Raw genomic sequence first — 13,512 nt, 5'->3', positions numbered from 1 at the left:
GTTCTGGACTTCTCTCATGTATCCAAATAATATGTTAAAAAATCAGAACTACAATATAAATTGCAAGCACACCCCCTTTTTATGTCTATTTTGACTGGACTATAGCAGTGGTATTGAAATATCACTTCAGCAGATTTGAAATATCACTAAATATATCACTTCAGCAGATTTGAAATATCACTAAAATATATTAATTTTATTAGTGAGATAAAATCAGTATTCCAATGGTTTTGAATAATCAGTAAGTGACACATAGAATATTTTGTAAATTCTGAAAAAGAAAGTAATTTTCTGAACGTAGCTACCTTTAGAATATCGCGCTTGAGGTCATCAGAGTCGGTGACTTTGACAGAGAGTCGCAGCCCCAGCTCTTCTATGCCGCCTCCAGCCTTCACCTCATTGGTGCGGTGGCCACACGCATCGCAGTTGGTCGCCATTATCACTACCTCTTTGAAATGAGGAATTTCTACAATTTAATCGCTAAGGAAAAAGCATCACTTCCATCAGAAAAGGTACACACGTAGCCTACATATATCAAATCAGAAAAAAAATATTTAAAATTTTTAGGTTTCGAAATTCAGAGTGATTTATAAACTGGTGAATGTAAAATAATATGGACATCCGTTTTTAACATGTGTACGTATACTAAATTGGAAAATTAGTGTATTTGGGTAAAATCCTGTTGTGTTTTCTTGAAAATTCAATGAATAAACTATCTACAACAATGCCAAAACCAGAGCAATTGTAAATGTTGATCACAAATTAGATATGTTTATTTATCATTTATATTTTATTCAAAACTTACACATAATCATGTCAAAAACTTCTTGTTTTCCAAAATGTTTATCCCCAGAGCACAAGTGTTTATCCCAAGTTGAAATCCACATCTGGTCACCCTTGTTAAATGTGTGATATATTTTCTAACTTCGATCTATAATTAAATATACAGTTTCTTTGTCTCTAGCTTATAAAATGATCTCATTTCATTTACTTTAATTATTAATTCAAACGGTTAGTAGAAGGTATCTAAAAATCTACCGTTACAGTAATTAAAATTAGCTTAAGGTAGCTTATTTATGCAATAAACGTTTTTTCTATTCTAAAATTGTTTAATGTAAAAAGGATACTAGTAAGTTTCATATTGGTGTCACAGGGTGCCGCGCACTCGGGACAATTGGTGGGAAACTGCAGAACTTCCGACTCGAAATCCTCCAGTTTGACCTGAGAAGGAGCCGGCAAGGGAAGCGAAGGAGCGGTGTCATCCGACGCGATTTCTTGCTGGGTGTACAGGCCGAGCAGATGGTTTTGCTCAGTGCTTCGCACAAACAGACTCGTCTCGCAGTTGTGATCCTTGTGCGGATGGTCTGGGTTCTCCACGAATAGGTTTCCACTAATGTCCTCGAAAATCTGTGAATAGCAAATGCAGAAAGTATAGCTTCGAAGGAGCTCCAGATATGTGAATGGAATCAAAGTAACTTTGGATATCCGTGAATAACAAACAAGTGAAAAAACTAAGAGTTTTTTTTTTAATTTTTCCCTTTTCCTTTTTATTTCATTCCTTTCTAATAAATTTTCGTTATTTTCCCTCATTTTTATTAATTCTCTATCAAAATCTGATGTATATTTCTCATTTTATTTTTGCAATTTGTATTTGTTTTCTTTCATCTTATACTTAAAATCTTTGAAGTGTAATATTTATTTTTTTCTGAGTTTATTTATCTTTTGTAACTATTTTTTTCTGTAACCAGGCAACCGCCGAAAAACCTACAGGTTTGACAGGACCGTCAATTTTTGTATTGTGAATAAAAATTTTGATTTGATTTGATTGATTGTATAGATGAAAATGATAGAACTTCATGAATGAAAATGGAACCAGTATATCTTTGAAAATCTGTAACAAGTAGAATGAAAGTTGTGTAGATGAAGAACCTTCATTGAAAAATTATGATTAGAATCGGTGTATCCTTCAAAATCAGTAAATGGCCAGTAATCAGGGTATAATTAATTGAAACCTGGAGATCCTTCAGGAATGTAAGTGGAATAAGTTCTCCCTAGGAAATATTTAAATGAATTGAATGCGGAAAGTATAACTTGTTGATAACATTGAAGTAGTTGAACGGTATTAAGTTTTCAGATTTTCAATGTTATCAGGCAGGGTGTTCACTGAATCAGGCTCAGAAAATTCCCGTATATTTCACGTTTTTTCCTGGTTTTCTTCACTGGTTAAAACACATGATTAATATGTAAGAAAATATAGGTATTTATAGGATTACTCAGAAGAGGGGTTTATTTGGAAAAATGTAATATTCTTAAATAACAATTTGAAAAGTGCACAAGTATGTTTTTCATCAAAATGTAGCACCATTATAGGATTATAACTGTACACTGTATTTCGAATAATATAAATATTGAAGTTCTGATGTTTTAATATTGTATGGATAATAATGCTCCTTGTATTGTGAAAAACACCTAATTTTAAGCTTCAACCATCATCACCAACTACATTGTCCTCACATTGATATTTCGCACAATGACATAAGTTCATGAGATTATGTTCTATGAGAATCACTCGTTAGATGCAGTTCATTTCAGTATTTCCTAGTGGAGAGGAGCACATAAGGATACCTCAAGGATCAAAATTTCAAACACTTATAACTTTTGACACAATGCTCAGATTCCATCGTACTACACTTCATTCTTCTCGGCTCGTCAAGGCTGTTCAAAATCATGCATCATAAGTCAAATTCGGCCGAAAAATGGAAAATCTATTGTTTGAAATGTTGATCCTTGAGGTATCCTTAAGTGCGCCTCTCCACTAGGAAATACTGAAATGAAGTGCATCTAACGGGTGATTCTCATAGAACATAATCTCATGAACTTATGTCATGGTCCGAAATATCAATGTGAGGACAATGTAGTTGGTGATGATGGTTAAAGCTGAAAATTAGGTGTTTTTCACAATACAAGGAGCATTGTTGTCAGGTGTACCTGGAAATCTATATGAGATAGAGCGCTCTACCTGATCTCAGATTGTAGAGCACAAAAATACGCTCAGAGGGATTTTGAATTATAAATAAATAAATAAATAAATAAATAATTTTATTCATGGAGGCAACAGGTAAAAACCCATTTTGCCTCCTTCACACATTACAATCATACACTATACAATCAAAAAATGTATTTTAAGAATTAAGTATGAAGAAATGTTAAAAAACAAGAAATGTAATGTAAGTGAAATAATAAGAAATGGAAATTGAATGAATCAAAAATACTAACAAAAGTATGTCAAATGAATGAGACATACATGATTATACATCTGAATGGTAGTAATCGGAAGATATTGTTGATCAAAAACTAAAATTAATCAAAATTGAGTTTTTCTTCAAATTTCAATCATTTATTTAAAAATCATAACTCAGTACTCATTGAAGATAGAGCGTTCGGAATGATATCATTTTATTCAGAATTTTGTAATCTAAAAAAAAGGCGAGAGAAAATTTTTCTGTCCGATTACGATATTTGGCAGAAATAGCTGAAAGCTGGAAAACAAGCAGAAAATACAAGGTTTTTGGGTGATCCTGTATCTAGCACAAGAAAATTGTGCATGAAGAAATTGGTTCTGGACTTCTCTTATGAGCCCAAATAATATATTAAAAATCTGGCGTGGCGCACTCACACAACTTTCCTTGCCGTTATGAAAATTGATCACCTGACGCTAGTGTTCCCGCGCATCTCAAGTCTACTATTCAAAGATTTGAGCCAGCTGGTGACAGGGCAATAACGCTGAAGACACACGAGGTGTGCTATCTCTTCATAGTGACTCATTTAATAGAATCAACAGTTGCCAACAGTTTGCAATTGGATAGGCCTAATCACATTTTCTCGAATTTCGAGCTTATTTTCAATTTTAGGTGAAAATGTTACTGAACATTAGTTGTAGAGATTCTCATGCTGAATCTTTTCCACTCGAAATTTTTTGTTTAAATTGTATCCGAAGCCTGATAATTGAGAATCTAAAATCAAACTTTGCATAGATGGGGCGGAGCTCCTGAAATTTTTACAGATATGGGACTTATGGCAGTTGATAGAGCTTATCGATTACTATTCCAGGTATAACTTTCATCGAAATCGTTGGAGCCGTTTGACAACATTTTTGCCATTTTAGCCGCCATCTTGAATCGCATTTGATCAAAATTGTTCGTGTCGGATCCTTATATTGTAAGGGCCTTACGTTCCAAATTTAAAGTTATTCCGTTAATTGGGAGATGAGATATCGTGTACACAGACGCACATACACACACACACACACACACACACACACACACACACACACACATATACACACACACACACACCGGATGATTTCTTTTTATTCAAAATAGTATAATCTGATAAAAGGCGAGAGCAAATTTTACTGTCCGATGACTGGATTTGAAGGAAATAGCTAAAAACTGGAAAATGAACAGAAAATACGAGGTGTTTGGGCCATTCTGTATCTAGCACAAGGATAAGGTTGAGTTATGGTATTTCTTGTTGTGCCTTTACATATTTATCACATGTTATCCCAATTATCATATTGCAGAAGCCTTTTAATCGGGTTATCTATAGTGGAAGTAGACGTGCGCACTCTTACCCCCTTTTCAGAGAATCATCTATATTGCCTCTGCGTCATTTATATGTATTCAAAGTTCTTTCTATGTTCTTTATGCTAAGTTGAAATCGAGGAGTGTATGTTGCTTCTATATAATAAGAGTGGGGTTGTGTTTGTTCGTATCAAAACATGTCAACTTGTGGATTGCATACCGCAAAAACGGGAATGATTTAGATCTCCAAATTTTGCACATAGATTCTAAAAATATCAATCTCGTGCACCTGGAAGCCCAAATTTCAATTTTCCTTCTAGATTTTTCAGAATTAATGTTCAAATTTCATACGATTTCATAAAAAAAAATCACCAAATCATATGATCGAAATTAAAAAAGGAACATCTGTTTCTATTATTGCTTTCTAACTGATACCACTTAACCTCAATAATGTTGTTTTGATAATAAATTGATGAATATTTTTAATAATAATGATAATAATAGTATTGTTTTGATAATTAATGAATATTTTCATTTTCACAAACTCTGTATAATAATAATTATTATGGTGAATGTGAAACAGCTGCATCAAAGAAATTATGTCAAAAACATCTGTTTAGAGGAAACATAGTTTTGGAACTTCGTTTTCCTGATGCAATGTTTAGGCCTACACGTGGCATGGATTATTAATTTTTCAGCTAGAACAGTTTTTTGAGACAAAGTGCTAAATAAACGTCTACAGTTTCATCAATGCTGTATCGCCTATATGAAAACGCATGCAGTTAATATGTCTTTGAATAAAGGTGTTGATATTTACATAAATAAATTATTCTCTTACATTTTTATTTAATTAAAATTTCAAAATTATTCGAGCCCTGATAGAATGACTGATTCACTGAACAGTCAGTCAAAAATTTTAATATTGGAATGAGGGGTATTTTGGCAAGCTGAGCAAAAAAATAAGGTCATATGCACCTTTTCGTTATATCTTCAAATGAAAAATGAGTTTTGTGGGTTGTCAAAACTCCCTCTGAAAGGGAAACTATTCAACTTATTCTATATTTTAGTAAAATAACAATGATCATCCATCCAACTATCATCTTCTATACTATAATAAAGGAAAAAACTGGATTATACACGTATACAGGTGTAAAGTATAGGAAAATTATGTTTGACGCATCATCTCGTCTGAACTACTGGACTGATTAACTTTAAATTTTGCATATAGATTCTTGCTTAACCGAGGATGGTTATAAACCTATTTTAAATTCTTCAATATTTGATTACATGGAGTTTTCAGTTTGTCAAGTTTTCAATTATTTGTCATGCTTTCAGTTGTTGTGAGGAAGCAGCAGAACATTTCTCTTGAAAGGGAAATTAGAAGATAGGTATGATTGGGGATCCTTTTCGAATGATAAAAACAGGTTTTCCGTCGCACCCAAATTTTTTCCGCCGTTTTGAATTCAACTTATTTTTTTAATTGAAAGGTGGTCATACTGATTTACTTGAAATGCTGCATATAAATTCTTAATCAACCGGGGATTCTTATAGGCCTATTTTGAATTCTTCTAGATTTTATTACGTCAAGTTTAAAAAAAAAAAAAACCTTGCGAAGCACGGGTTTACCTGCTAGTATAATATAAGGGGTAATACTAGAGGGTTTATAATTCTACCCAGATCATATTGCAGTCTCTTTCAAAAGTGCTTAATTTTTTTGGGTCCTAAATTTGTTAATAGTCTGCCCGTCGAGATCAAAAATTCAAACTATATTTGGCCTTTCAAATCTAAATTACACCTATGGAGCATTATCAGGTTGAGATTAATGAGCTTTTCATTATTATTGGATGATGAATCACCTTGACAGTCACTTGTTTCAATATTCGTTCACTATCTTATTAAAAATTATGATGTCTCCTTGGTGTGTAGGTGTGTGTGTACGTGTGTGGGATGAATTATGATAATTAAAATAATTAATTCAGATAAGTATTTTAATTTGAGTTTATATATAAGCATTTTTAGTTGAGTACTGAATGTATTTCACTCCTGTTTGCAGACAATAATTTTCTCAATTGTATTCAATGATTTGTAATATCATTTGTGTAAAGGAATTTGTTAACTTATGTAAATGTCTACAACTTGATTTAATTTGAATTGATATTTTGCATGAAAAAATTGGACTTCTCTTATGTATCCAAACAATATCCTATTTAATTTGCTGGTGAAGCCGTTTGATTGCACCAGCTTTGAAAGGCCGAGTTGTAATGGATCACAACGATTCCGGGCGTCTTTATTTTTCCGACTCCATGCACGCACATAATCACTCATAACGTTTCCTGCATAAACTTCAATAATTCGTCGGTAGATTTATGCTTAAGCATTGCCTTTTGTTTGCTAAAGCTAATAACGCTATGCAGCTAGCACTTGGCGGGAGACTCAAGTGACGTGGCCATTTCTGGGTCTATAATTCGACAACAATATTGACGATCTGGCCGCACCAAGCACATGTAGTTTGTATAGAAGAGTGCTGTTCAGCTCTGTGAAAATCGTCCCCCTACCACTTGTCTTATCTTATTATATGAGATATGAGAGTATGATATGATAATGTGTTCGGATATTGAAAAAAAACCCTCGCATTATTTTATACAGCAATAATACAGTATTTTCAATCTTAACTTTGCAAATATCTTAATCTTCACTGCAATATTCTTTCAATCAATATTCTTTTAATGTCATCATGTTCTATATCAGTATCGCGTTAGCTCTCATACAGTGCAGACGTACTCGTAGTGTAGTGCAGTAGAAGTAGTGAGTCAGCAGTTGATTGTTCACGGTATTTAAGTGGAACAAAACATTGCATCAAATTTCGGTTAAAATCCGCCGTCTTTATGCAATCGAAGTGACCTACTTTCGCGCGACCTTCAATTTTCGTTCGCGCTCGCGTTTCCGCGATCGTGAGTGAGTACGAGGGCTTTCCGAAAAGTATGTTCGCAAATTATTGACTATGGCTACGTCAAGTGGAAAATTGTTGAAACTACCCAGTTTTCTTGCCCCGGAGTTTGAAGAGCAAGAAGACGAGGAAAGCAACATCGAGAACATGGACACCACCAAACCATCAGAGATCCAGTGTTCACCGGATCGTTATATTAAATCAAATAAGCTCCATTCAGCCGCCGAGCATGCACTCTTCATCGCCTGGAAGGAGTCGGATGAGAAGAGAAAGCAGCTAGAGAAGAGCAACGTAGAACTTCAGCGGAGAATTGAAGACTTAGAATTGCGATTTCAAAAAATAGAACAGAACATTCAACAACCATGCAGTCCAGCAGTTGCTGAAAACTACTCAACTAATGAGGAGGAGTTGGCAAAAGAGACTGAGTGGATCAGGGCCCGTAACAAACGTACTACAAAGAAGAGGAAACTAAATAGTACTTTGTCTCCTGAACCAAAGAATGAGCCTACTGGTAACCATCGTCAGTTGAACAAAATCACCTCATTGCAGAAGAATAAAGGTGAGGAAGTAAAGAACAAGAAGAAAGAAACGCCACCGCCACCAATCATAGTGGATGGTATAAAGAGCCTGGAGTCTCTTCATAAAAGTTTGAAAAAAGTGACTTCAGATGAAAAATTTAGAATAAAGCTCTTGAGTAGAGAGACTTTCAAAGTAAATTCAGTAGATTCAGAAACGTACAGAAATATTACAAAAGAATTAATCAACGATGGTTTCAACTGGCACTCGTATGAAAACAAACAGGTGAGACCCATAAGAGTGATGATAAAAAAACTTCATCACTCCTGTAGTATAGAATCCATAATGGAGGACTTAAAGGCTAAGGGATTGCTAGTGGTAGATGTAGTGAATAAGTTGAAGTGGAAAACTAAAGAACCATTAGACATGTTCATGGTTTCGTTCAGCGCAGAAGAGAATGTTAAGAAGGTTTTTGAACTTAAACATATTCTGGGTTGCAGAGTAGAAGTTGAAGCATTGAAGAAAGTTAATCTAATACCTCAATGTAAGCGTTGCCAGGCTTTCAACCACACTCAGGCTTATTGCAACAAGGAGGCCAGATGTGTGAAGTGCGCTGGAAAACATGCATCAAAGGAGTGTACGAAACCTAGTGAAGCACTACCGAAATGCATTCATTGTGGTGAAGCTCATCCTGCAAGCTACCGTGGTTGCTCTGTAGCAATTGAGTTACAAAAAATACGTAACTCGAGTAGGTTAGCCAGTAAGAATATAACATCAAAAAATGTTGTCGATTCTCAGGCTCGGAATGTGGCTAATTCTCAAAGTAGGCCCACTCAACATCAAAGTAGGCCCACAGAAAAGAGAATGACTTTCGCCGAAATCGTATCCAAAGAAAATAAATCGCAGATGAAGAAAAATGAAGAAGTAAAAGACACCTCACAAATCCTACAGCTCATCTTATCTAAACTTGATAAACAAGAGAAAATAATTTCATCCCTTCAATCTCGCATCGAGAAATTAGACAATAATAGACAACAAAAACCAAAATGATTCGTTCACTAAACATAATGGAATGGAACGCAAATGGACTCTTACAACGACAACTGGAATTGGAAGCAGTTCTAAACATAGATAATGTAGATATTTGTCTCATTTCTGAGTCTCACTTTACAAAACAGTCCTACATAAAATTTAAAGGTTACAGGACCTACCACGCCTTACATCCCAACAATGTTGCGAGAGGGGGGAGTTCAATCATAATCAAAGAGAGCATTCAGCATAATGAACACGTTAAATTAGAAACTGAACGAATTCAATTGATAGGAGTATGTGTGGAAGCAGTTAATTATCGATTTGTAGTTGCAGCTGTCTACTGTCCTCCTCGATATTCATTCAGAAAAGAAGATCATCTATCAATGTTTGATATGTTGGGAACGAGATTTATCCTTGGCGGTGACTTCAATTCAAAACACATTCATTGGGGATCACGATTAACAACTCATAAGGGCAAGGTACTTTACGAAGCTGTAAGAGAGTCAAGATGTGAATCTCTTTCAACTGGAAAACCAACTTATTGGCCTACAGATACAAGTAAGATACCTGATCTCATAGACTTTTTCATAATCAAAAACATTTCAGTAAACTATTTGCAAGTAGAGGAAAGTTTTGATCTCAATTCAGACCACTCTCCAATTATTCTGAAGTTGAGTGACACTATTTTACAAAAACAAAATAATTATCCCACACTAGTTAATAAGTATACAGATTGGGATGGCTTTCAGCAAGTGTTGGAGGAAAGAATTAACCTGAATTCACCATTAACAACTGCAGATCAAATAGATGAGGAGCTGGAAAAATTTGTTACTGATATACAACAGGCAGCCTGGTGTAATACTCCGCAGACTAGGAAACGAAGAACAGTAGGAAATAATTATCCATTGGAAATAAGAGAACTGATTGCAGAGAAAAGAAGAGCTAGAAGGAGGTGGCAGCATTCACGTTCTCCTCAAGATAAAAGATTACTGAATACTCTCACACAGGAACTGAAAAGAGAGATACAGTTTATTAAAAATGAATCAATCAACAGTTACTTGAGTAATTTGACAGGACAAGGCAACACTGATTACTCACTATGGAAGGCTTCTAAGAAAATAAAAACACCCATCCAACAAGTTCCCCCTATTAGGAAACTGAATAGACAATGGGCCAAGAATAATGAAGAAAAGGCACAGGCATTTGCTGATCATCTTGTGAATGTCTTCCAGCCAAACGTTGCAGCTCAAGAAGATCTAGAAATTGAAGGTAACATCATGCAGGAAAATCAAGAACTAATGAATGTCTCAGTAGAAGAAGTGAGAAAGGAAATAAAACTTATGAATGCTAAGAAAACTCCAGGATTTGACCTGATAACTGGCTTAGTCCTGAAGCATCTACCAAGGAAAGCACTCATCAAGCTAACAAACATCCTGAATGCTTCATTCAGACTCAGATTTGTACCAGGAGTCTGGAAAGTAGCTGAAGTTATAATGTTACTCAAGCCAGGAAAAGAACCACATGAAGTAGCTTCATACAGACCAATTTCATTGTTACCTGTGTTATCAAAGTTGTTTGAGAGGATATTATTGAGTAGACTCAAGCCAATAATTGAGAGAAAGCAATTAATTCCTAATCATCAATTTGGTTTCAGAAAAAAACACTCCACAATTGATCAAGTACATAGGATAGTTAATATAATAGAGAAGAGCTTGGAAGAAAAAAAGGTTTGTTCAGCAGTTTTTCTCGACATAGGGCAAGCTTTTGACAAAGTATGGCATGAGGGACTTCTTTATAAACTGAAGAAAATGCTTCCTAAGCAATTTACAGAAATATTGCAATCATATTTGACAGGAAGGTACTTTAGAGTCAAATATGAAGATTCATATTCTGATCTAAGAGAGATAAAAGCAGGAGTTCCGCAAGGAAGTGTTTTAGGACCAGTCCTTTATCTTCTCTTCACTAGTGATATCCCTAATTTGGAGGAGAATACCACAGCCACGTTCGCAGATGACACCGCCCTACTAGCAGTAGACAGTGATGTTGGTATTGCAACAGCGAAGCTTCAGAGATCTGTCAACAAGATACAAGACTGGACCAAAAAGTGGAGAATGAAGCTCAATGAGGAAAAGTCGATTCATGTTAACTTCACCAACAAGAGAGCTGTGTACCTTCCAATCAACATCAATGGAATTAATATACCACATGAAAATCAAGCTAAATACCTAGGTATGACTCTTGATGCTAAGCTTCGCTGGAAAGAGCATGTCAAAAAGAAAAAAGAAGAACTGAACATAAAATACAAGAAATTCTACTGGCTTATTGGAAGAAACTCATCACTTTCAATACCAAACAAATTGCTCCTCTACAAGCAGATCTTCAAACCTGTTTGGACCTATGGAATACAACTATGGGGCTGCACCAAACAGAGCAACGTCACCATCATACAAAGATTCCAGAACAAGGTGCTCCGAAACATCGTTGATGCTCCCTGGTATGTGCGGAACAGCGACATCCATAGGGACCTGGGAGTCAACATGGTATCCTGTGAGATTCAAAGGTATGCAGAAAGTCATGAAGAACGGCTCCACCAACACACGAACGTCGAAGCAATCCAGCTGCTAGACAACGGAGGGTTGGTGCGGAGACTGAAAAGAAGGAAACCATTTGAATTGGTGTGCAGTGAAAGTGGTGTCTAGTGAAAAAGCAGAGCAGTGATTGAGTGAAATCTAGCTTAAGTAGTACAGTTAATAGATGTACATAATAATTATTATTAGGTAGCAGTAAGAAATTCTAAAGAGAGTTTCACTGTAGTCCATATTATATACAATTAGTAAATTAGGTTTGATAAAATTTGTTCATTAGTCTCAAGACTAGATAGCAATAGTAATGTGATAAAAAAAAAAAAAAAAAAAAAAAATGTTCTATAGAAAATGGGAAATTCAAATATAGATACAACTATGGGTAATTTTTTTTAATTTGAACAATTCGTCAAGTTTTCTATTCCAATTAGCCTATAGCCTACGTTCATAGCTTTCTCCATAATTATTCTCAACTGGTTCGATCCGTGATTTCTTCAAAGTGTAAATTTATTAAAAAGTTATTAAGTGTATATTGGCCAATATACATTTACCTCTACGTAATAGTTGAATGAATAACTCACCATCTTGAAAGGAGAATCTAGAGACTTCAAACCAACAATTTTTTCAACAAATCTATCAATATTTTCCGCTATTTCTGGGTTTTCTTCTCTCCTCTGATCTTGGTCCTGCGTCAAAGCTATGCATACTCGTTCAAGAATTCCTTCCACTGTTGTCACTTCTGTAAAATAAAAAACTATGAATAGAGGTAGTCAATAGAAATTGATTATATAGAACTGAATTTTAACCATCTAGAAGTAGAAACTAAAGTTATAGGTCAAGGTACTAAATAAGATATTCATTACTCTGAGAGAATACCGTAGGTCAATACTTGTACGCGATAAATTTTAGCATTTTCTATGCCATTTTCCACCAAAAAATTATTCGAAAATCATAAATCAATAGTCTCAAGTCTTATTGATAAATTACTTTTTTAGCAAATTGAATTAAAATGTATCACTCACCTCCTTTTTGAGATTGAGATGGTATTTCGAAATCAATCTCTGGAATCTTAATGGACGAATAGTCTGACTTGATAACTTGCCTATTCAAATCACGTGGCTCATTTACATGGAGCGTTATCCTAACACCCTTCTCTTCAAACTGGCCTCCTTGTTGAATTTCATTATTTTTGAACCCACAGTGCTCACATTCAAATGACATGAGCACCACCTCTTTGTAGAATGGAATTTTAGTAAGCAGTAGCCTCGTAATACCCTAGTAACAGAAGTAAACAAAATTGTTAAGACGTTAAACTTATAGTATAAGCCTGCCTAACCGCCAGGGGCGTAGCCTTAAAACCTACCTTGGGCTAGCTCTCCTGGCAAATAAACCAACCCCCTCACTAGTCCATAAATTACATCGAAAAAGTCAAAAACCTTCATTTCACAAGTCATAAACATGGGTGTCTGATAACCTAGATAGGAAATTCAAATAATTAAAATTTTTGTCAAAGGATTGTGAAAAATAAAATAAACTTATTGAAACAAGAAACAACAACAGACCGAACCATTAGTAGCAAAATATTACCTCAAACAATAACATTCCAAGTCTGCCCAACTACATGTACACTACAGACTCAACTCGCTTTGGCTACATTCGTCTGTTATCGCTACAGAGACTATATAATCATTTATTTATAGTCACTGCAGTTATCGCTTTCTTTGCGTATTCGGCCTAACGCATAATTTAACTTTAAAACATGAAATACTGGTGTTTTTCCAGATTTCATACATTCTCATATAATATTTATTACTCAGATTAGTGTGATAGTGTGTAATTAGCTCAGACAAGA

At 34.9% G+C, this 13,512-nt stretch overlaps 1 protein-coding gene across 1 annotated transcript in view; it reads right to left on the bottom strand.

The window, feature by feature from the left end:
• Positions 1–13,512, bottom strand: part of LOC111049752 (zinc finger protein ZPR1) — a 59,911-nt gene that overhangs the window by 45,250 nt on the left and 1,149 nt on the right. The window contains exons 2-5 of the mRNA XM_022335913.2: positions 12,683–12,935; positions 12,242–12,399; positions 1,128–1,407; positions 306–466 (exon numbers count right to left, since the gene is read on the bottom strand). Of these exons, the coding sequence (XP_022191605.1) occupies positions 306–466; positions 1,128–1,407; positions 12,242–12,399; positions 12,683–12,935 (852 nt within the window). The remainder of the gene's footprint in view (positions 1–305; positions 467–1,127; positions 1,408–12,241; positions 12,400–12,682; positions 12,936–13,512) is intronic.

The sequence above is a fragment of the Nilaparvata lugens genome, chromosome 4, assembly GCF_014356525.2.
Source record: "Nilaparvata lugens isolate BPH chromosome 4, ASM1435652v1, whole genome shotgun sequence".
Classification (NCBI taxonomy): Eukaryota; Metazoa; Arthropoda; class Insecta; order Hemiptera; family Delphacidae; genus Nilaparvata; species Nilaparvata lugens.
This window is presented reverse-complemented; position numbering and strand designations above follow the sequence as displayed.